Here is a 23,536-nt window from a genome sequence, read left to right as displayed (position 1 = left end):
TTCCAGCAATATAGGAAGTTTGCTGTAAGGGTCTTGTTGCAGTAAGAATGCAATGACACATGGGTTTGTCCGAATATATGCTTTTTATTTAGCCTCAAAATGGTACAAACAAATAAAGAGCTTATCTTCAGCATATACAAAGTCAAACAGTTGAAGTCAGGCTTTTGCCTTTTCCAGAAAGGGGGATTCCATTCCCAAGAGTCACACAAGGAGCAACAATAAAATGTTCACAGTATAATCTCTTCTCTCACCTCAGAGACCCAGCGTGTGTATCTTCCCGATTCAGACAGAAAGAAGTGGAAGTTCTGGGCTTTTAAAGCCCACTAACGAGACAGCAGGAATCTGGTCAATTAGCCCAGCCTGCTCTCCAGCTGGGATTAACCAGATCAATTCTGGGCTCCAGAGCTACACATGGGTTTCCCATGCATAATATTGGGCAGCGCATCTATTCGATCACAGATTTCATAAGGAATCTCCCACATTCTATTACCTCAAGGATGACGGTGATCTTGCCCAATAGGCCCACAATCCCTGGCAGCTACTTTTTTTGTTTTTCGAAAGTTTCTTTCTTTGTGACATGTTTCACCTTTTCCTGTGGTAACCCGACCACACCTTGTGTCTGAAACGTCCCCAGGAATGTTATTACAGATGCAGCGGCCAGAATTTTACGAAATCGCGCGGTTTATACCTCGGAATACCCATGTGATGGCGCGTGATTTCTTCCAACCGTACCGCCTTTAGACGCGAGTGCAGAAAATGGCATTTTAGTGTTCTGGTTTTTCAACACCTGAAATTGACACAGTAGCACAGTACAGCACAGTACTGTACACATTATAATTCATTCATTCCATTGCATATAATTGCACACAATCCATACAATTCAAAAAGCAACCGTGATAAAAACGTGTGCCTGGGGCTATTGGCCGCGTTCATGTCGCGTTGAGTTCAGCAGCGCACATAAAAACGGCGCCGTGATGCCTTAAAATAACGGCCGCTGCATCTGTAACTGTACTGGAGTTGGTTGGCTCTTCTCCAGGTTTATTAGCCAGCCATGAGTCTCAAACAGCTTTAAGACTGCTTCGGTATGTCTCTGAATTTGATCTTTGTTCCTGGCTCTTATAAGCAGGTCATCCAGGTGAGGATAGATCCATATCCCCAGTTTTCTTGCTTCTGCCAAAAGGGTGATTAACACTTCTGTGAATGTCCTGGGGGAAGTCGCTAGTCTGAAAGGCAGAGCTGCATATTAAAAATGGTTGTTTCTTACAACGAATCTTAAGAATCTGATGCTTTCTTGCCATGGGAATGTGTAAATATGCATCTGGAGGCTAACCAGTCGTCCTTCGGAAATGCCTGAATGACCAATCTTAAGGACTCCATCTTGAATCTTGTAACTTTTAGGAATGTGCTGACCTTTCTTAAATCCAAGACCGCTCTGTATGCTGCAGGTCTTTTTAGGTGGAGGGGAAAAGTGTTGGGTACACACCTTCTCTTCATTCGGCGGGTGAAACATTCACAATAACTTTGTTTTGTTGGAAATTCTTTAATGCCGTTCTGTGCTCCTTGAGAGTCATGAGATTAAATATCAGTCTGCTTTTGGCATACAATATAACTGAAGTCCCGATGTTTTTCTGTGGCAAGAAGATTAAGAACCCACCAGTCCTTTATCATCTGAACCCACACATTCCTGAAAGTCACCAGAGTTCCTCCTACTGGTGACTGCTGGGCTCACTTTATTTAAGAAGGCCCTTCCTCTTGAAGCTCCTCTACTTCTGGAGCCCCCAAAAAGATTATTCTGACCCCTCTAAAACAGATTATCTTGAGAGAGCTCTTCCTGGCCGATATGATCTGGCCTCTCTATATTTCTGTCTATCAGATTGTTATGCTTAGAAATAAGGACGTCTGAATCTCCTCTGCTGTGGTAAGAACTTTGTCCCCCTGGCACCTTTAAAATTATATTTTTTAAATGTCTACCTTCAAAAAGGCAACATGCACGAGTTATTCTTTGAGGCTGCGACCGTGCTCCAGTGCCTTAACCATAGGCCTCTTCGGCAGCCACTGAGAGAGCCATGGATCTTGATGCAAGAAGAACAGCATCTGCCGCTGTCATATAATCTGGGCCAAGTATCTCAGCCAATGCTTTCAGGATTGCTGTTCTCTTAAACACCCCCCCCCCCCCACCCCATCTTCAATATTTGGGACCCAGACTCACAGGTCTGGATACAGAAGCCGTGGCCCACTACTGGTTTATAAGATGCTCCTGCTGTCACAAATGCTTTCCTTAGGACATTCTCTAATCTTCGTCAGTCTCCTCGCTATCCTGGTACTCGTCAAATCCACCTTAAGCAGCGTTTCCTACATCTTTGCATGCTCCTCTCAAAAGGGGTAAGGGGTGCATCTTATAAAATTTCCTGGACAACGCCATCTTTTTGTCCGGCTGTATACACACTCCGATTCATATCCTTACGTACTTTATGGAGCGGGAAACACACTTACGTTCTTTTGTGCCTCTCTGAAGAGTCTCTTTGTCAATTTGCTCCTGGAACTTCCATTTTCTATGTTTCTCTTACCGCTTTAATCAGTGGAGACACTAACTCTGTATCCAACAGAGCATCCTCCTCTTGATCAAGCGTTCTCCCTCAGATAAAATCTGAATATCTGAGATCTCAGACGAGGACCCTCTTCTGCCCAGACTGGTCTGTGTCATTGACCTCTTTGATGGTCCATTACTTGATTGTGACACTACCGTTTCCACAGTCTTCATCCATTGAAGAAAATAATTAATCTGATCTGAAGCCTGGACTGCTACAGCTTTAAGGCAGTCCTCATATACTTTCTTCCCTTCAAAACCGACTCGTCACATGCTACACAAATCTTTTGTTTCTTGATACTTTTCTTTTTGTGATGCAAAGTCTCTACGGAGAACTTTGAAGCTCCCGCCTCATACAGTTCTACTGAGGAACTGTATACATAAACCAATTATTATATTATTAAGTTCCATGAATTGTCTGCTCTTTGAATAAAACTTGAGTCAGTACTCACCCAGAAAGTTTTGGCAACGATCCCATGACTGTATTGCGCTCCCTAACTTGCAGCATGCACTCCTTTCTTTCAGACCACACAAGCAGCATTCCTGTAAGAAACCGGGGAGTTCCTCCCTCAAGGAGGGTTCCCCCCTTACCTCTCCCCAGCCAGCATCCCACGGCGGGGGTTAGCCGCCAGACACGGGGACCTCCTCCCGCCATGCTGATGCCCGCTCCCACCGATTCGCGCCGCCGGCTCCAGGAGCACGCCGCCAAAAGACGGCGGCCTCCTCTCCCGCAGTCGCTCTTTTCCCAGGGTCTGCAAGGGCGCGCGTGTGCAAACAGGGCTTCTTTTACCCTCACACAGAATGAGGTCCTGCCTCCCGCTTGGGTTGCGCGCCCCCCTCGCACACAGCACACACGCAGCACAGCAGGGGTAATTATTCACCTCACCTGCAACCTTCTGTTTTGCCCCATCACTGCCCTCGCTGGGGCCACTCCTCCAGTTTCCATTGGCCCCTGGTCCTTTATATGCCCTGCTCAGCCATTCCTTTTTGGCTGAGCACATTTCCTGGTAGCCTTGTGTTCCCACGTTCGTGCCTTGCCTTGTCCCTAGTGCTTTCACCTCGCTCTCGTATTCTCTCCTGTGTACCGACCTGGCTTGACTTAGAACCCTCTCTGGTAATCAACAGGTCAGGCTTGCCTCCTGACCATCCGACTTCTCCAACCCTCAACCTCTGCTTTCGGACACTGACCAACCACCCGGCTCCATCTCACGACCACGGCTCTCGGGACCGACCACTCTCCTGGCTCCTCCCTACTATACAGCAAGTATCTGGACTAACGCTATCTCTTCCGATCAGACCCGGCTACGCTGACTGTCCACCTTCCAGGCGTGCCTCCGCAGCTGCGGGCTTTATCTGTCCCACCTCAGTTCCGGGGTCCCTCCTATTTCATGGTGAGCGCAAGCGTTACAATTCCATTGCCTCATCTGTGCAATTTATAGTACCCCTTAATGCTGAATTTCCTGGTTCCGCCGCACTTCCGGTTCTGGCGCCACCATGCGTGCACTGCCGTTTTTGTATCTTTTTATGGGGACCTTCTGCCTCTGCGCTCAGAAGCATCTCTGCGGTCCACCTTGGTCATTCCTGGGACATGTTGATAACTGTCCCGTGACAGAGCATCGGCGAAGGAGCGAGAGGCTGACTAGAACTTCTCCACCAGCTGAACTAAACTGGTATTCCTGGGGTGCGTGTCTAAAAAACAACAAACCTACTCTACTGAGGACAGAAAATAGACTAACTACTGGTGAGCAGGGGAGACTTTTATAGCAACCTGGAGAAACTTTTTTTCTGTCCAACCCAAGACTGATGGACGGAGCTACCCATACGTGTCACCGCCATCAATGTTGAATGGGAGATAGATATATAGATAGATATATCTATATGTCTCTATCTATATATCTATAGATATATATATATCTATATGTCTCTATCTATATATCTATAGAGATATATATATATATATATATATATATATATATATATATTAGTGAAAAGAAAAACAAGCGCAAATAACATTTATAGTGAATATTAGTGCTGCGCTATATATATATATATATATATATATATATATATATATATATATATATATATATATATATATATATCTCAAAACAAAAATATAGGATATACTCATCATGAGAAACACTCAATGTACATAGAGCAATCTCCAACAAAAAGACAATGTCCAAAGAACAATTATGCAATCCCAATACCTTACAACATGATGAGGAGCTTGTGCCACGGGTCACCTCCGACCCTTCAATCCGTGCTCAGAAATATAATGATTGGTTGCCTTCTTCTTTCTAGAGGAATTGGCAGCCAAAACAGGATGGCAGTGAGGCCACCACACAAAATAACTGATGTGGAACATTTAGTTGTTTTGTAATTCAAGACATGCTTGGTGACATTGAAAGTCAGACTCAGGGGCCCAAGGGAAATTTCAACCGGATAACAAAGGTCATGGAATGTGCAATTCATGCTTCTTTTGTTGGGAGCTAACTGGGGTCTCATATCTAAGTAAGGCCTGGGACATAGAAAAGACTTTGGTGCTGCTGCTCGCTGTTGTTTGCTGCCGCTCGCTCTACCAGGAGCTTTTTGCTGTCCTGGCAGGAGACAGCAAGCGAGCTTGGGAGGCGGGTATCAGTGTGTGTGTGTCACTTGGTAGCTGTGTGTGTCACTTTGAAGTGGTCTGTGTGTTTGTGTGTCACTGTGTGTGTATATTATATATTTTAAAAATTAAAAAAAAAGACATGTTGTGAGAATAAATGCAACTGATAAATATATACACACACACACACACACACACACACACACACACACACACACACACACACACACACACACACACACACACACACACACACACACACACACACACACACACACACACACACACAGTGACACACACAGTGACACACACACACACACAGTGACACACACACAGTGACACACACACACACACACACAGTGACACATACACAGTGACACACACACACAGTGACACACACACCTCTGTGCTGCCTCTACTCTGTCTTGTCTGGTGGCTCTGCTATCTCACCGACACAGTAGGTAAAATGCCGGCTGCAGCCCCATTGGATGGGAGCGGTCATGTGACCGCTCCTCCGATCGTTAAGCGGCAACATTTCAAACTTGCCTGTCTCTTCTGATTTTCTCAGCCTCCGCACGCATCAGCGTGCATGCGGAGGGAGAAACTATAGCCGCGCGGATTACAGATGCAGGGGCTTTGTGCATCTGTTCAGCGCGGCTCAGCCCGCCTCAGCGACGCTGATTCCACTATGTCCTAGGCCTAAGAATGCAGCAGCAGTTATATCATTGCAGGGATCAGGGCCAGGCTGTGAAGTTTGTGTGTCAAGACCCAACAAAAGCAATGTTTTATTTCAGTTATCAGCGTTCTACCCAAATAGTAAGTCTCCACTAGAGATGTGATAATACATCCCAACGCCTTTCAGTTTCATTTGGCAATTCATTTAAAACTTGGCTGAATGCGATTAGGCAAGTCACAAGGCTGATATTTGTTAATGTGAGCACTCATTCACAGCCCTAAAGTTACAACACCATGTGTGTGTGGCTGTAATACATTAAAGCCCCAGACTAAGCAATTTCCTACATGTATTTTTTTTTTAAGAAGTTCTGTACTATAAGAAAATACTTGTATAATTTTTTTTTAAACTCTAAATTACATGTTTATGTATTATAATGTAACAAGCATTTTTGTTGTTTCTATAGCAACCATTTACACAGTCAGATCCCCTTCCTCTTCTGAAACAGGCTCTGGCACACCCCCTTTTTGAGCTCGGTCTTCTTTAGAAGTGCACCAATTGTATCTGGTGATTGCCTGCTTACATTATCCCCACAGTGCAGCAGAAGAGGACCCAAGATGCAAAAAGTTCTGACAGCCATTTAGTGAACCCGAGCCAAATCTTCACCGATCGATCACAGGAGAACGGATTGGCAATTTCACTAATTACTTATTGTGTAGACTGTATTGGTGCACATATTAAATGGAAAATTACATTAAATTGAAGAAAAAAAAGGGAAAAATGGCAGTTTGGACTGCCATGGTAAAACAATAAAAACACTGGAGAGAAATCCAAGCCATCATTTTATGAGCTCAATAGTTATGCATTCATAATGCAGGATTATACAGCCATGACTGATAACGGATGTGATTAGGATAAATATATTACCATATAAAACGGAAAATGATGGTTACCTCCTGAATTAAGGAATCGTTTCCCGCTGCGGACAACAGGATACTTGTCTGCCAGCCTTTTATCTGGCCAAATTAATGCTTCAGAAGCAAAAACAACTTTGTGGTTAGCGTGCTGGAACTTTTTGAGAAGCTCTTCTGGGCCACCAGCAAAGATGACATCATAGCTGCAAGGGAAAGAACGTTTCAGATACACCACAGTATTATCCAGTCTGAGCATGCAATGTGTACATGTATGCAACTTATTCTAGCTGAATTATCATATAAAACATGAAATAACATAAGGAGACAATTATATAAACGTGGGAAGTTGAATGAAGAAGAAAATGAATGGCTTAGGACAGGAGTGAGCAAACTTTTTATGCCGAGCCCCCCTTTTCATCCATGAAATTTCTCGAGCCCCCTCCCCCTGCCTGATGTAATCAATCACATGGAAAAAAAAAACCTTTATTAAACGGCATACAATGTAAATACAAATGTCTAAATACAGCAGGGCTCCGCCTTTCGGTGATCCGCTTATACGGCGGCACCGAGAAGGGGGCCGTCATGTCTCCTCAGAGGCTGTTGCCGCCGGCGCGCATGCACAGAACGTAGCTTGCGCGCGCAGAACGTAGGTCGCATGCGCACAAAGGGGAAAATTCCGGGTTCCGCTTTCCGCCGATTTTCACTATACGGCGGGCCCTTAGAACGGAACTCGCCGTATGTCCGGGGCCCTGCTGTACTTATTTCAACAGCTCGCGCTTGCAAAATTAAGCTGCGTCCACGCTGCCGCTGAGAACGGTGACATCACCAACTCTCCGAGCATGCGTACAGGGTGTCCTGCATAATTTTGCAAGCACGAGCGGGGGCATGGATGGGAGCTATTTTTGTGTGTTTGTGTGGCTTTGTGTGTGGCTGTGTGTGTGGCTGTGTGTGTGTGTGTGTGTGTGTGTGTGTCTGCGCGCATTGACTGCTGCTGAGCGCGCTTCAAAGTCAATTTTGTTTGTCTCCCGAAGCGCCTCAGTTTGCGCACGGCTGCATTAATCACAACACACATACACACAAACACAACTCAATCACAACCAACAGACAACACACACACACACACAACACACCATCAATCACAACCAACACACACTCACTCAACACACACAATCACAACCAACAGACAACACACACAATCACAACACACACAACACAGACAGACAACACACAATCATAAGTCACAGACTTTCACTTGGGGGGGAAGAAGTACTACTGTAAGCCTGCTCCTCCGGTCCCCCATGCTGCAGAAAACTGGGACAGGTAACACAGGAGGAGGAGGAGGAGGAGGGGATGTCTGTGTGCAGGGAAGGAAAGCCCCGCCCCCGCAGCAAGGCCCCGCCCCCTCTGCAAGACAGAGCAGAGAAGCAGCCTCAGCACGGAGCTTCTGGCCGCCCGTGCACAGCTCTACCCGCCCCCAAGTTTCCCCGCACGCAGCCCACGCCCCCCTCTAAATAATCTTGCGCGTCCCCCAGTTTGCGCACCGCTGGCTTAGAAGGCCTTCAATGTATTTGCATCAAATGCTTTAGTTTAAGAGCAATCCAAGCAATATCCTACATGTGTTTTTTTTTTGTTTGTTTTTTTAATAAATCAGCTCTGTAGCATTAGATAATACTTACTGCATTTTTAAAGTTATTATTTAATTCTTAATCCTATTTTTAATGAGTTTTAAAGCATCCGTTGAATTCTACAGCAGGATTTGGCCCACCTCCCCAGCAGTGCAAGATGTTTGCAACACTTTCCTGTTTGTGAAAATGTGTTGCCAATGCTCCCAGCAGTTGTAGCTGCAAACTGCAACATCAGGATACATTATAGCTGCCGAGTTACACCGACTGAAGAATTTATTGAAACTGAAAAAGGCAGCCATTATGTTAGGCACACAATCAGCATTTTTACAGATTTAGAAAAGGAGCACCAAATAATTGTCAGTTTAGGCAAGAATGCAGAACTATACACGGTCACATACTTTTACATATAAAAATAAGAAATAACAAAATAAAAAGGGGGTGGTGGAATTGTGGCTTTAAATGCTAAATGCATTTCAGTTCAGCATTGCGGAGCTGCAAATGTTACATTACCAGCAAAAAAAAAAAGGCTGAATAACCACAAACGCGGATTTTGACCCAAGATTTTGTTTCTTGGCAGTTACCACAAGTTAAAAAAAAAAGTTCCATTGTTAAAACAAACTTCTCTGCTCCAGTAACCCAACGTTACAAATGTTAGCTGTGCAGTCTGAGTGGACATAAACCAGGTATGTCCATGATGGTTATTGATAGCTCAGGAGCTTAAACACCCAGCTTGCAAATACCACGTGTGTACTGTAGGTCAGGAGAGGATCTGTACAAAGAATACTTTTTTTTTTTCTTTTTTTTCTGTGATATGTAACATTTCAGTAATTTTGACACAACAGTGAGTTTTGATCCTCAAGAAGATGGTCAGATTTGAAGCACGTGTGTCTATCTGTATATTTACACTTCACAGAAAGTGAGACGTCTTTACACCATGCTAACTAAAAACATCTGAATTCCTGTTGTGTCAAACGTAGGAATGAAAGCAGTGGGAACAAGAAACAAGCTGTAAATGTATTGTTAACAATGGTACATAATGTGATTTATTGTAATAAAGGTTAACAGCAAAAATGAAAATAAGGTAAACTCACCAATACGGCTGATTACTAAACGTTTGACATCAAAAGTAAGACACCAACATATTGCACATAATCAATAAGAAATGGTATGATTATCTTTTGGATTTTGTATTGGTTTATAAGTGAAGAAGCAATCAAAGGCAGAATTTCGATTGTTAATTAGGGGTGCAAACTGTTTTGAATCTCTGGTCCTCTTCTGCTGCACTGACAGCCATTTAGTGAACCCGAGCCGAATCTTCACCGATCGATCATTTTGTGGCATTGTCACAAATCTGTGCCGGGCTACGGCAGCAGAAAATCATACGTACAGAAAGAACAGCGGTCTTCAATTCCGGCTAGAGTGTAGTAACAGGTCAGTATGGACTGGAGTTTTAGGCTGCGTCCATAGAGATGGGAGCAGTGCTGAACCATGCTGACGCAGAGGCGATTTCATGCACATGCAGGCGAGCCAGCGGGCGTGATCGGGAGGCGGGGGGAGGCTGAGGAAGGCGGGGCAGTGACGTCGCTGGGCCAATCGCCCGCAACGCACTGACGTCAACGTCACCGACGTCACGGCGCCGTGACGTTGACGCTGCTCCGCGCTGATTGGATGTTTTCAGCCGACAGCGCGCTGAAAAACAGCTTGGCTGTCGGCTGAAAAATCCAACTCCTCAGCACGCCTGCGGACGCTCGCGTGAGCCCCCTCTCAAGACATCGTCATTGAGGATGCCGGGGCTCATCGCGAAGCGTCCGCGCGGCTCAGCGCGGCTTCCCCTGCTATGGATGTGGCCTTAGGCTACGCTTATAGTCCCGGCGACGGTCAGGCAACAATTGCTGGAAAATCAAATAGAGAGGACTTCCAGCGATTGTGACCAATCCGTCGCTCCGTCGCGCTTATTATAAGCGCACGCGATGGCAGCAATGCATTTGTTTTGCCGGGGCTGCGGCCAGGGTGGGAGAGCGCTCGCTGCCGCTCGAGCGCCGTGACATCAGGCGCTTGGCGTTTCCTGGCCAGCCAGTTGCGCTCGAGGGGACATGTCCGGGGGCACGGCCATTATGTCACTGAGCTGGTTCGCCCTCATTGGACGAGCCGCTCACGTGACGCATCAGCGAGCAGCCAAATCAAATTTGGTTGTCTCGCCAAGCAGGTAAGTACCGTGCATGCGCGGGTGCTCGCTCATGCCGGCCACACACATTGCAGCAATGTGTTTCATCGTGGCGAGCGGGAGCGACAGCTCAGCGTCACTTTGGACGCAGCCTTATACAGAAGAGTCAGAAGCAGCAAGCAAAAGGCATCTCTCCATCAAGAGTTTACTAAGCGAATTGTAGAAGCCAATCACCACCACGGTGTCAGGCAATGCAAGAAAAGGGGGCTGGTTCAATAAAGACCAAAGTGGCCATTCGGGACCGTCTCAGGACCCAAAGTTTCTCAATATACCTCATCAATAATGAGAAGTGTTCTTGTAATACGACACGTTTTTCAAGCTATAACGTTACTGTTACTTAGTAGGAAAATCCGTTGACTTTTGTTTAATTTGCATGTTTCATGTAGGGAGGGGCAACAAGCTTCCCCAAAGAGGGGAACATTCCACGTTTACCTCACAATAAATGTTTCCGTGCAACGTTTCTGTAAACGCGTTTATTTGACTTGGTGCAGTCATTGTCTGCGAGGTTACGCCTTCCCCTCATTGTGAGGGTCAGCGTCTGTGCAGATCAATGCACGGCAAAGCTTTATCCGCCCACACATGGAAGGATGACGATCAGTTTTAGGGAAGCACGGTAGCATTTCTAGACAGTGAAGTGGGTCTTTATATTTCATTTAAACTCTGCTGTGGTGAGATGCCGTCTGAATTCCATGACCTGCGTCTCTGTCTTTTTGGGGATTCCTGCCTCAGCCCAAAAAAGGAAATGAATATAAACACAGTACTGATCAGGAGTAAGAGAGATCACTTCTGTTCAATGCATCCCATGAGCACCCTGATCTTATACAGATGGCGTACTTTAAAATAGGTTATACTCCTTACTGTTATTTATTTAATATTCATCCAGCGGACAAGGTTGAGTTGTGGAAGTAACCGACCCTTAAATGAGTCAGTGATGCATGGGCGGCTAACTGATTCCCAGTACCTATAATGTTATCCCTCTCACAGGGATAATTCATGTATTTCATAGTGTACATCCAGATTGTTTCTTGCTTTAAGCGAATTACAGGTACACATTGTAGTAAGCACTCATCAGCACAGCATGCAAGAGAAGAGCTTGCGATGCATGTGTGAGATGCGTTTGGATCTTGATAAAAGAATGATTACCCAAGTCCCACTCTTAGGCGGAGTCCCCGGTGCTCAAGGCGGCACTCGCTATGGCGTCCGCGCCACACAGCACAGCCCTCAATGGGGCAGGCCCCAGTGGCTGTACGTTTGTGGGAGCGCAAGGCGCTGTGACGCATGCGGTGGCAGGGAAGACAAGCATTGTGTCTTCCCATGCAGCGACGGGGTCACGGGGTCGGCGCGCTGCCAATGGCACGGCAGATACGCCCCGTCATGGCCCCGCCCCCACAGACCACCGATGGCGGCTGTAGTCTCTGCATGCGCCGCCAGGCGCGGGTGCAGCAGGGAGGACTGGGGCCATAGCCTAAGGGGGATATTCAAGGCAAAAGTGTTGCAATTATGGAGCAAACCAAACTGCAGCAAAGATGAAAATATTTGATTTCAATGGATTTTTTTCCTTTGACACAAATGGAAACCTATGGACAAAGATCATATTTTACATTTGTTTGTGCATTCAAATTGTTGTGCTACAAAGTACCTGTAGTACTGTAGTTCATAAATTGTACATCCTATGTACATTAAGATGATCGTTATGCGACTTTATACACAAAGCATAATTCATTGCTTGTAATTAATTAATGCATTACATCATGTTAATACAACTGATATTAACAAACAGAGGTGTTCTGTTATTTTTAACTGGTATTGTTACCAGTATTAACTGGTATTGTTACCAAATATATATTTACTGTAATATTTATAATAGCCATTCTGTGCAAATAATTAATTATATAGGTGAACAAAATGTAACATCCGTGCTGCATCAAATACATATTTGGTGGATACATAGCAACATTACAAATAGTCTTCTTAGGATTTACGTCAGTTGAACTTGACAGACTTAATTTCTAAATTATTTGGCTGAACGGAAACATTATTTTAAGTTCATACCATTTACATCTGTATGCCTAGCTCAGCCCATTTCTATGTGGTAAAAATAATGAAAGAAAAACCCATGACACTGCTGGTGCAGATGGAGAAATTTGAGGTTAGCACAAACAAGCAATTTAAAATGAGATTTCCAAAGCCATTTGATATAGTTTTATATTATCAAATTATGTATGATTTATTATTATCATTAATGTTCTGGCAAAGTGTCACTCCTTATTGCCAACAGTTAGTAAGTGGATTGTGTGTTCAGCAAATCAAGCTTCAAGCCTGATAGCACGTATTGGTCACCTGATCAACCAATAGGGCAGCAGTAAAGAGTATTTCAGCAGGGTGAATCTTCACTCATGAGATACCTTACACCCCTGAAGAAGCTAGCTGTGTTCTAGCGAAATGCGTAGGGGGAAAGGAGGACAAGTCATTCTGTGCTTGCATGCACTGTGTGAGTGTATATTAATCATTGTTTTATAAATTAAAATCCCAAACATATTTCACCACGGAGGCTTTCTTTGCATAAGCCCCAAGGTGCAGGGGTTTTTGCCCTAGAAATGCACCACTTTTGGTCCATAATACAGTATGAACTATGCGGTTAATCTTTTCAATTCTTGAAAGAAAAAAACTGCATGTTTTTTCCTAAAGAGAGATACAGGATTGACGTGTTTGAAAATGTAGAAATATTTCCATGACAGCAAACAGTTACTCCCAGTATCCCACGTACTGTATGTTTAGATTTTCTTTAATCCAAACATTTTCATCCGATGACTTTTATAACGCAGACACCCAAGTACACGAAGCATCTGTTTCAGGAAGATCCCTAAAAGGCTTCTGAATTGTGGGGAAAGGAAACAACTGTGCTAGAATTAAAGTGGTTTATCTGGAGTTATTTGTTGGCTGTTTCAGTTCATCTAATAAGGGTCGCGCTAATGCTATGACATTAGACATATACTCTGTTGACGTCTGTGGTTTGCTACAAATTGACTGCTTCCAGCAGCGTAAAGAGGAAGAATACTTGGTTTACCTTCCACCAATGTAACCATTTGTACTGGAGACAAAATAGTGTTTTTCTCTCAAAATCCCCTATTCAAAATGCAGTTAAAGCAGCAATACTACATTCCCCCTTTTTTCTCTTCTTATTTGAATATGGAAAGCATGAGGCAATATATAATTCTACTTACTTACCTAAACTAGCCAACGTTTGGTGCCTGTTATAAATCTGTAAAAATCCTGATTGTGTGACTAACATAATGCCTGCTTCAGTCAGTGTAAGGCTGCGTCCATAGGACTGCAGCCGTGCTGAGGCGCGCGGAGGCTGAGGGAAAGCGGGTGCTTTCCCTGGCCTTGGTCCGTGCGCCGTCCCGGGGGGCGGGTGAGTGACGTCACGGAGCTGGTTTGCCCTCATTGGGCGAACCGCTCACGTGACCGCCCCTGCGCTCCCTTGAGTGCTTGATTTGAAAATTTTGGTAAGACTTACGCTTCCGCACGCTTGCGGAAGCGTAAGCGAGCCCCTGCTAAAGCCTCTCTCATTGCGGCTGTAGGGGCTCAGTGCCGAGCGTGAGCGCGCCTCAGCACGGGACAGCACGGGACAGCGCATAAGCGCTGACCCTGGATGCAGCCTAACACAGCAGCTACTATGTATCCTTAGATTACCTCGGTAATATGATCTATTGTTACACTTTGCAGTTCCAACGGCTGGAATATTGGCAATAAATTATCACAAACAGGAAAGTATTGCAAAGATCTTGCACTGCTGGGGAGGTGGGCTAAACCTGCTATAGAAATCAAAGGGTGCTTTAAACTCATAAAAAATGGTAGAGTTCAATAAAATAATTGCAGTAAGTATCCTCTAATACTAAAGAACCGATTAAAAAAAAAATCCATGCAAGGCTACACATGTTTAACAACTTTAAGCGGTCCTTCCCTTGCAAGCGAGTATTACAGCTCCATTAATTTTAATGGAGTTAAAATCTTCCAAAATCACGGATCAAATATCCTCACAGCATATTTAACTAGTCTAGGACCAAATGTAACTTTACATAAATCTGAATAGCCCGCTTAGTTACAGTACTTCTTACAATGTGTTCTTGCCATTTAAATGTTATTTGTTTCTATCCAAGTGTAACAAATAATTTATTATCATTCAAATGTGTCATATTGAGCCATTGCTATTTCAATGTCATATCGACACAATTGTTTATATATTTTTCTATATTAACAGTGCTTCAAATCTCAGACAATGTATACTCATCTCCCACAAGCATGCATTTAAATATGAATATGTATTATTAAAAATAAACGAGATACTTGACTAAGTAGTATGCAAGCAGGTACCAACACGGTGCCTTTTATTTACCCAAAGTATATTTAGTAGTCACTTTATAATTCAGCCTATATTTTCTTTGATTTCATTTATCTTAACATGGTATAGTCTAGGAATGCAGAAACTTCGCCCCACAACAGCGAGACTAAACTTTATTTATTTGCCTCGCCTTGAAAAATAAATAAATGGTTATTGGTTATATTTCATAGACAAAGCTGAAATTCCTGATTCATTAACTGTATATCTAATTAAAGACATTGTTATTGGGGACAAAACAGCACTCTCGTAATATGCTTTTCAGATAACCCCTTGCTCTTTCTGGGATATTTATCAAATATAGGAGGCTGTAAAAAAATGGCTTTATTTGAAAACATTAATCAACTATTTCAGTGAAAAGTATGTGAGGCTCTTTGTGGCTAGAAAGGTATTTAACCTTTTTACCTGACCAGTAGTATCAGTTCATGCTACTTGGGGCTATGTATACAGTTATACATCTGGAGACTGTGCTGCTAGGCATGTTTACACACTGAAAGGTTTCCACTGTCATCAATCAAAGATGATGCAAAGGAATGCTAAAGAATGTCTCAAGTGTGACTTACCATCTACTTGACTACACTTTGTCAGGTCCTGTGGGATTTTTTTTGCCATCTCTTTGTAGGGTCACTGAAAGGTTTCACAGCTGAACACTATACCCATCTGACAGGGTCAATGAGCACGATTACCATATTTATTTCCCAACACCTACTAGATCATGTCCTGCACAAAGTATGAAAACGATATTAACTCTGAATAGTGACAGCCAACATAGGAGAAATTAAATGGTTACCTGTCCGTGAACATCACAACCAGGTCGTCTTGGTCAGCAAAGCTTTCCAAGGCTTCTTTCAACAGCCGGACCTTCTGACCCCCACCAATTGTGTTAGCCACATCGCCACCTTTCCATTGTATTCCTTTGCCAAGAACCTACAAATGATGATGATTATAATAATATAGAATCCGGATCAAATGTTAAATGTTTTTACTATTGTATTACTACATCTGCCTTATTTCATAATCTTAGGCCAGTAACAATGAAATAGATTTGGGCTATACAGTGCCCATCACTTTCTTTACAGTGAGACGTTGTACACAGTAAATTGAGTAATCATTTTAAAACTCCCTTTTATACTGTTCCCCAAACCCCCTTTTGGGAACGGATATTATTATATTCCTAATTTTGTGCATATTACATATATAAGGATAATGACTTGTGTAACGGCTGAGGTGTTACTGAGAAACCACTTGGGGTTCTAGGCTACTGCTCCGTTTAAAAGCAGAAGTGATTCACAGTTATCTGCTAGTTTTCCAGTGTTGTATACAGATACCTTTATGGAAGAAAAAAAAAGGGAGCTGAAAGGTATTGTTAAAAACAAGCCTTTACTTTCAGTCTCTCAGTCCAACCATGTACTTTAACACTTTGAGCCAAAATATGGGCTCGACTGGTACCCCCAGCCTACATCTGCATGAAGGGGTTGTCCAAGAGCTGCTCCCCTCTGCACAGAACCAGCATGTTAAGGGTTAACATGAGCTTTGCTTGTACTGTGTGTAACATCAACCCCACCCACTGGAATGTTAATGACTAAGGACCTCAAAGGACATTGAAACCACAGCTGCATTCAATATGAACCCCTTAAATTTACATCTGCATCGCCCCAAAGAGAGACAGCCTTTGGCGCAGCTAAAGGGTGTGAGCCGTTAGCGGATCTTAAAGCTGCTCCACTTCAATCTGAAACTCCCCAGCCCTTTTATCCCCTGTACCCAATTTTCCAACTTTATCTGTCCATGAAATGTCTGTTCATTAATGTAAATATGTATTGTTATAGCTTTGTCCCCAGGACATACTTGAAAATGAGAGGTAACTCTCAATGTATTACTACCTGGTAAAAAAAACTTCTATAAATAATTTGACTTCTTGCAGCTGCTAATCGGAGCAGAGTCTTGTTTTCTGATCCGTGAAGGGCTTGGTCACATGACAATAGCAAATCATATCAACCTCGTGTACATTTTCTGGCATTTCCCCCCAAAATCTGTTTTGCGGTGTAAAATCCGATAAGATTAATTGGCGCTGATTCGTCAATGCGCCATTGGATACAATCTATTGATAGATTTGTAGAATCCAATCTGCGGATTCAGCACTCAACAAAATCAGTCAGCGGATTGCGGAATCCATGGAGCGTAATGGCAATAATAATAATAATAATAATTCACCAAAACGTCAATCGCCCTTTTTGAGATTGATCCGCTACGGATCCAAATCCGCCCCAAAAGTTCACTCATCTCTACCTCTATCCCACATTATGATAATCAAATGGGAAGCGATGTTCTCAGGAAAACTTTGTCTGGTACTTGGTCACCTCAACTTTGGAGTCATTGTATTATTCTGTATTCAGTTTCTAGGAACACTCTCCCACCTAAGAATATGAATAAGAATACACACACACGACATAATTTCACTAGTTATTTAACTTGGTTTAATTTAGAGGTTTCCTGAGCTCATTCCAATTTCTCAGTCGTATAGATGCAATTTGAGTGATGTTTCTTTACTATAATTAGTACAATGAGTAAAATGTACTAAAAAGTTCATTTTCATTTCTAAAATATTTTCAGGTATGAACTGGGTACACAATAATAAGTTGATACAATTATAAGTTACAGTTACACACTTGTTTAAAGTATGAAACATTCAAAGTCTTAAAAGAACTTTGAGAGACTTTTAGAAGTGGGGTGTTCAGTAAAAGAAGGACAAGCAACCAGATTCTTTACGGAACCTTGGAACCAGAAGTAGGTTTCTGCAGACGGATGTGAGGAGATACGCGCTGTGTATAGAAGGGGTGAAAAGCCTGCTCCGGTAATTGGGTAATTTATGAAGAAAGTATTTGAATGCAAGACAGGAAAAATGTAGGTTGCATCTGGACTCGAGGGCTATCCAACCTTGTCCAATGAATATATCGCTATGGAGGGTGTTGAAGGTACATAAGACAAAAAATAATGGCATATCGAGTTATAACGAATGTCAAGTTTGTCTAAGTGAATTTGGGTGGGGGGTGGGGGGTTGTGTACCATAACTATATCCCCACAGTCAGTAATTGGCATTAGCATCTGCCGTGCAATGTGCTTTCTGACCAAGGGGCTTAGGCAGGATTTATTTCTACAAGTACACCCAGTTTGTGATGGATTTTGGATGTCTGTTTGTCAACATGCAAACCAAATGTTAGATGGGCGTCAAGTCACATAAGCAGATATGTATACAGCAGCTAGTAATGGATTAGATTATTTGTAAAGCTGGTTCTGATCAGTAGTGCTGCCACTGGAAGCTTTATAAATGTAGGTTTAGTGCCAAGAACCATGGTTTCCATTGTCAGTGTTTAATGAAGATGCATACAGTACCTTAATAGTGTAGTTGAAGTACTTTGCAGATTGCATAAACCGATGAAATCCATCTGTTTCTTGTGTTGCTACAGTTAAAACCAACAGTTTATCTAAAAAAAAAAAAAGTGAAAAACAAAATATTACAATTATGTAACTATACGACAAAAAATGTGAAGTAAAAACAGATAAAATAGTATAAGCATAAAGGTTAATACTAGATTAAAGATGACCAATTTGATGTTGCGTGCAAAATTCTTATTTGCTTGGTGTTACAGGTTATTGTATTAATGCCTCTTACAAATAATGAGATGTATAATAATGTATTTTCTACATTGAGGAAGACTTTGAAAGCGAGAATACAGGATACAGTACAGTACTTTCATGATAGGGAAAAGGGAAAGGTTGATTTTTGTCCTTAAATAAAAGGCCCCAATACCACTCACCGACATACAATATACAGTACTAGTGTTACCATAAAGTCAAAGCACTCTGCCCTGTAGCACGTCTCTACCATTTTACCAGTTGTTTCAATATCTGAGCATGGTTTATATAGGAGCTTGGTCAGAAAGTACAGGATATACTATGATAATTGCAAGCAATGAGCTTACTGCTACATGTACTGTAACTAGGGGGGAAAATCAGCAGCAGTTTCAAATTGCAGTGAAGCAGCCTAATACCAAGGCAGTTTTTAGATAACTACATCTTAAGAACTGCAATAATAAGTCTTCACACACAGTATGTGATCAGGTTGGGAATGGCAAAGTAACTATATACGTTAAAAGGACCAAGAAACTGGGACTGGCCAAGAACAAGAATCTGCATGTCGTCTTAATGAGTTTGAGTCTAGTTTTAGTTGCAGATCTGTACATAAATACTCTACCACTAGAGATGAGATGGAAGGAAGGGTGTCTCTCGTCTCCAAATACATCATCTCCAGAACCTTACAATGAATAGGAAATAGTATTGGCTAATATTTAGTCTCCATACAAAGTTAGTTCAATGAGACATCTAAATTATATTTCGCAAGTGGGTATTTATTGCTTAATATGGCCTTTACAAATCAAATAAATCATAACAATTGTTGTTACACTAACATTTGAGACAAGAATAGGCTTAACAAGCAGTTGGTTCACTTGCTACTGTATATCTCTATAGAGGATTTTTATGATATTACTTAGTCTTCAGCTACCACAGTTTTTTTTTTTTTTTGTTTTTTTTTTTTGCAACAAGAACTTCCGATGTCTGATAATATATGGGGCTCTTATGGATTCCAGAATAAAATGCACCGTCACCATGCACTGACATAAAAATGCACGGGACTGAGAGCCTTTCAAGCTATTCATGACATACAATTCTGAAACACAGTAGGAATGTATTTTGCAATGATTGGGTAGAAGCAATGTAACTTCTATCATCAATAATGAGTGTAGGAATTGTCGGCCCGAGTTCACATCTGCCTGATGCCGTCACCCACTAGTCTGGCAAGATATCACATTACATGCGCAATCGACCCACTCACACAAGGTAGTAATACAGAATTCTAAATGAATAAGAATCCCTTCTTAAAATATGCAGCACAGTAATTATGTGTAGCCACCTCTCTGGGTCACCGGCGTGGTCTACAAAATCAAACTTTTCCTGGTAGTAGTATGGGAGGTTTGATTGTGAAGAGAATGATTCATAAAATTAAGTGGGTTTATTATTACCTAGTTGTTATAGCAATTACATATACAAGTAGAACATCTTGTAATTGCCGAGTAAAAAAGAGTTGTTGCTATTATTGGAACATACATCTGGTCTTTCATTAAAATATAAGCCCAAGTGTTTTAGAGTATAGCCAGACAGTAATCCAGGCTGGAGTTTTATTTTCTTGTGAAACTAGATTACCAGGTAGTGGAACGTTTGAGCTGAAACCCCCCATGGGATTTAAATGGGGAGTTTCAGCAGAAAACAGCCAGAATTACCACTTTGGACAATATAGCATAGAAGCCCTATGGGAGAGTCAGGCCTAAGGCAAAGGAAATGCACTTAAGAGTTCTCACATGTATCTTGAAGTCGTTTAAAAAATGGGACTTCACTACCATTGTATTTATCCATTAAAGACACAGTCCCAATTTAGCAATATACAGTATACCGTCAACTGGTGTTGCAATTAATGAAGCGAAAACACACAGCTGTATCACAACACGTTTCCACCTTCCCCCTCCCCACTTTTCAGAGGTCTAAAGCTTCTGAGCCCATTACAAGCACATGTACAGGAAATACAGAGCATGACAGCCATTCCAACATTCCAGGTTTGTCTTCTTGCATTCAGTTGTTGTGTGCTGGCTTTGTAAACCTGGAAGCAAGTCAATTCCTCCCTCACCTTACAGTATGTGTGTGTATGCATTAAAAGCAAAAAAGAAAGCACATGCTCCATACATTTAAAACAAACAATACAGTAATATGGTGGACATATTGGCAATGTTGAAACTGGTACATACTGTATTAGATTTGATCAATTTGTATATAACACTTATAACATTCAATTGAGCATGAATACATTTTAGACTAAAGGGCACGAGAGTGTCCTGCACAAATATATTTGATCTTAAAAATTGTTGGTGGTACCACAAAAAAAAAATGTTAATTTAATCCCCCCCCCCCCCAAAAAAAAATATGTTCTCAACTTGGTGGAAGAATTACAATTCTAAACTTCCTTGTATAGCACGCACGTTTCACCCAACACGTTTCGTCATCAGATTGCACTCCCTCTGATAGTTAGGTGAAACGGCAATATGCAACAGCATAAGTGAAGAGTCTATAGCTCTCCACTCCAACAATATGATCAGGAAAGTTAGGAGCTCCAAGGGCGACGACACGTCAAGTGAGCACCAAAACCGAGAGTGACGGCAGTGAAGATCCATAAGGGGTGGATGTGTGAGGAGGGATTCAACTACAGGTGCCAATACAAATCCCCCTGCAGGAATCTGGAACTACTGGTTTCAGCTCTCAATAGCAAGCAATCATACCGTAGCTCCCGACATGAGAGAGTGAATCTCAGAGACCAAAGATAGAGTTGGAAAATTGGGTGCAGGGGATAAAAGGGCTGGCGAGTTTCAGATTGAAACAGAGAAGCTTTAACTTCAAACAGCTCACATCCTCGAGGGCCGTCCTATACTGTGCGCACGCGCGTGCCTGTGCGAACGCGTGTGCCGCACGCTTTTTGTGTGTATGCTGTGCGCGAGTGAGGTACTGTATGTATGTGTATGTATACGTATGTGTGTGTTTAAATACGTTTTGAAATAAATAAATACGTTAATAATTTTTTTATTAACATTGTACACACACACACACACACACACACACACACACACACACACACACACACACACACACACACACACACTTCAGCGGCACAAATTCTTTATTTTCTTCATCCTCTCATGACGGTCAGTTCCACGCACACTGCCGTGCGCGCGCGGCACCATTATACTGCTGCGGCCGAGTTTATTCGAGCATTTGCCCGTTCTCTGCCGCAGCAGTAGCCTGGCGTGCCGGAGGGTGCCGGGCGCGCGCCGAAGCAGCGGAGGAGCGCCCTCCGATCGGGGCTTTCTTCCTCCCGCTGCCGGGTCCGCCGGAACCCCCTGCTGCCGTCCCCCACATCGCGGGACACCAGGGCTCCCTCGGGGAGCCCTGGACGCGCGTGCAGGGGGCGCAGGCACCCGATGACGCGTGACCGCACGCCGAGGGGATGCCACTAGCAAGCCGGGAAATCTCCCGTCTTGCGGAACCGGCCACACTTCAATAAAACGTGTCGCCAGTGTAGAAAGGCTGACTAACCTCAGCCTACTAAAACTGCCGCGCACGCAGTATAGAACAGCCCTTAGCTGCACTTTGGGTGCGCCAGAGGCTGTCCGCCTTTGGGGCGACACAGATGTACACTGAAGGGGTTCAGATTGAATGTAGCTGTGGTTTCAAAGTCCTTTGTCCTCCTGGGTCATTAACATTCCAGAGGGTGGGGTTGACAAAATAAATCAGTAGGCAAATCCAGATATTAACCCTTAGCATACTAGTTCTGTGCAGAGGGGAGCAGCTCTTAGGGAACCCCATCAGGCGTCCACATTATTGAACATGATAATTGTTGTTAGATACATATTGATCCAATTTAATATGTACCAGTTTTAACATTTCCAATATATCCACCATTAAATGAAATTTTTTTTTAATGGAGTGACGACTTTTTTTTGTACATATTAATACATTGAGATTGGTTCATCAGCGCCTGTGGTTTTTTTTAATGTCGGATACACACGTTTATTGTGATATTCTGCATTATCAGTAGGAGATTGCTACATCCGTATATATGGTTATTTTAATCATTCTCCCTTTGTGGTTCTTGTGCTGAATAGATTCTCCACCTGTTTTGCTGACCAACTGCCCGAGTAAGTTGCCACTTACTGTATCACCCAAGTGACGTAATTTTGACGTGTGGAAAGGTAGGAACATATAAACATGACCAACTAATTATTTTCATGTGCAAGAAATATCCTCGCAAGATAGAAGGATGAATACGGAATATAGACTCATTTATTAAGCTCTGCTAGTCCATTGAAGTGAATGGCCTGGAAGGTGACATGGAATAGCACTGCTTAGTAAACACGGACCACACTTTGTTGGGCTTTTCTGGCGGCTGCTATTTCTGCTTAAAGTTTCAAGTACATTGTTCTGATGTTTAAAAGCATATTATCAAAAGCTCAAAGTAACGGAAATGGAGGAAGCCTACATTTTAGCTAAAGTATAGCTTATACATATCCCCATCCCCCCAATAACACACATAATTACAGTTGTTTTAAGTAAGAAGAATAGTTAGAGGATTATATGAAGCATACATAATAAATGCTTATAGCATCTGGAGGTTATCCGTCATTCTTTAAAACGATTACAGAGCCTACCGTTTCACTAGCAACTTTTTGTGGGGAAAAATTAAAGCATTTTCACAAAAAACAGCAAGCTTCACACAAATTCACCAAGCATTGAAAGTCAATGCGCAAAGTCACGCGGCCAATTCGTCTAAATTCTGGTGAAATTTGGGCGAAATGCAGGCGAACTTGTGAGCAATGTGAACTTTGGCAAAGATTTATCAAAATTGAAA

The 23,536-nt window shown here is 42.8% G+C and overlaps 1 protein-coding gene across 2 annotated transcripts in view; it reads right to left on the bottom strand.

Annotated features, from left to right (window-relative positions):
• The window catches only part of PLOD2 (procollagen-lysine,2-oxoglutarate 5-dioxygenase 2), a 127,149-nt gene that overhangs the window by 66,689 nt on the left and 36,924 nt on the right, over nucleotides 1–23,536 (bottom strand). For both annotated transcript variants that reach the window (XM_075569707.1, XM_075569708.1), the window contains exons 2-4: nucleotides 18,421–18,512; nucleotides 15,821–15,957; nucleotides 6,819–6,982 (exon numbers count right to left, since the gene is read on the bottom strand). In XM_075569707.1, the coding sequence (XP_075425822.1) occupies nucleotides 6,819–6,982; nucleotides 15,821–15,957; nucleotides 18,421–18,512 (393 nt within the window). The remainder of the gene's footprint in view (nucleotides 1–6,818; nucleotides 6,983–15,820; nucleotides 15,958–18,420; nucleotides 18,513–23,536) is intronic.

Source organism: Ascaphus truei, chromosome 14 (assembly GCF_040206685.1).
Source record: "Ascaphus truei isolate aAscTru1 chromosome 14, aAscTru1.hap1, whole genome shotgun sequence".
Classification (NCBI taxonomy): domain Eukaryota; kingdom Metazoa; phylum Chordata; class Amphibia; order Anura; family Ascaphidae; genus Ascaphus; species Ascaphus truei.
This window is presented reverse-complemented; position numbering and strand designations above follow the sequence as displayed.